The 1502-nt window shown below is 39.4% G+C and overlaps 2 protein-coding genes across 3 annotated transcripts in view; both read right to left on the bottom strand.

Moving 5' to 3' along the window:
- The window catches only part of fxyd6 (FXYD domain containing ion transport regulator 6), a 12080-nt gene extending 11700 nt beyond the window's left edge, over positions 1–380 (bottom strand). For both annotated transcript variants that reach the window (XM_005720863.2, XM_005720864.2), the window contains exon 1: positions 100–380. The gene's annotated coding sequence lies outside the window, so the exon portion shown is untranslated. The remainder of the gene's footprint in view (positions 1–99) is intronic.
- Positions 381–457: 77 nt separating this feature from the next.
- The window catches only part of tmprss13a (transmembrane serine protease 13a), a 12185-nt gene continuing 11140 nt past the window's right edge, over positions 458–1502 (bottom strand). The window contains exons 11-13 of the mRNA XM_013910466.1: positions 1412–1497; positions 1142–1294; positions 458–1059 (exon numbers count right to left, since the gene is read on the bottom strand). Coding sequence (XP_013765920.1) covers positions 1045–1059; positions 1142–1294; positions 1412–1497 — 254 coding nt within the window. The 3' untranslated portion in view covers positions 458–1044. The remainder of the gene's footprint in view (positions 1060–1141; positions 1295–1411; positions 1498–1502) is intronic.

Below are 1502 nucleotides of genomic sequence, written 5' to 3'. Positions count from 1 at the left end.
GCCTTACAGTCCTATTGCACTCATATTCTTTTTAGACCACTGGATCCCTTTTTGTCTTTATATGAATAACACAATCAAATATGTCGCTTATTAACTTACCTTTTGTTTCTCCAGCGGACCGTTGGTTAACAAACTGATATCCACTTGCAAAAATCAATCAGTTTGTCTCACAAGGACTCTGCTTCAAGTATTCTCATCTGTCAATATGTGCAACCTGCTCATATGTACTTCCCCTGGAAAAATAGATGTGATGACGACAACAGTGTGACTCCTGGAGTGACTGCTTATTTAGTGCGTGGAATCGTCCCTGCCGCTCCCTTTCTGCATCTCTCCCTCTCTCACACACCAGGCACGCTCACCACAGACCCTCCTGCTCACAAAATCATTAAACACCACAACAAAGGGGAGTGGATGGTTCCTTCTTTATCTGATATATGTTGTGTTTGTTATTCGCGCAATCCTTCACAAACTTATGACATGAACATAACAAAGAATACGGAAAAATGGCATACAATCAAGAACAATTTCAAGAAAAATCCCAACATGAGTAGTGGCTTAAGTGCACTGCTTAGTGACTCAAGTGCAAGGTAATGCACAAAATGTTTTGATTTTAATATGGTACACAACAGTTAAAATTGTGTTCCTGAGAGAAAAAAAACACCTTCATAATAATTAATCATACACAATCATACATTAATCAACCACAAACTGATTAAGGAAATCTCAGTAGAACCTCAGTAAAGCCTTTCATTGAATTACAATAAGATACAATTGAAAAAAAAATCTGCTTTTAAAGCTCACTTAAATTAAAAATAAGCTTTAGTACACACAAAAGAATAAAATCAAAATTGAAAGACTGAAGTCAGTGCACTGATTAGCTTGTATACATGTGGGTAGTGTAAAATATATTAAATCCATGTGACCTGGGATGAGTATAGATGATGAGCACAACATTAATGAATGTATGTGGGCATTTCTGTCATGCTGCTACTCCCTCAAGACAACTTCATTGGGAGGAAAACACCAGCAGGAGGCAAAGTGATGTCACACCATAGCTCTCTGCAAGAGGCAAAGGAGGAGTTAACATAGAGAAAGCCTTCCCCTTCTAGTTCTTATTTATTCTTTTTGCTTTCACTCTTACATGCATGTTTGTGTAGATCCAGGGCAGAACACTACTGACTCTGGTGTAAACCCCGGGTTTGTTTTTTTCACCACAGCCAGCTCCCCAGCTGGTAATCCCCACCAGGTAAAAGCGACTCTCTCCCTGGCATACCAGAGGTCCACCACTGTCACCCTGGAAAAATATATTATACTTGATTAACAGAAATGTTACTCCAAAGTTTGCTAGATGGTCAAATCCATGCATACTTATATGATTTCTGTTAGCTGTTCCTTAATACTGACTGCTCACCTGACAGGAGTCTTTGCCTCCTTCGAGTTTCCCAGCACAAAGCATATTATTGGTCACCAGACCTCCATAAGCATCACGACTGTTACACACC

This window comes from Pundamilia nyererei, unplaced genomic scaffold (assembly GCF_000239375.1).
Source record: "Pundamilia nyererei isolate P.nyererei 1_Seehausen unplaced genomic scaffold, PunNye1.0 scaffold00003, whole genome shotgun sequence".
Taxonomy (NCBI): Eukaryota; Metazoa; Chordata; class Actinopteri; order Cichliformes; family Cichlidae; genus Pundamilia; species Pundamilia nyererei.
Note: the sequence above shows the minus strand (reverse complement) of the source record. Positions and strands in the feature narration are given on the sequence as shown.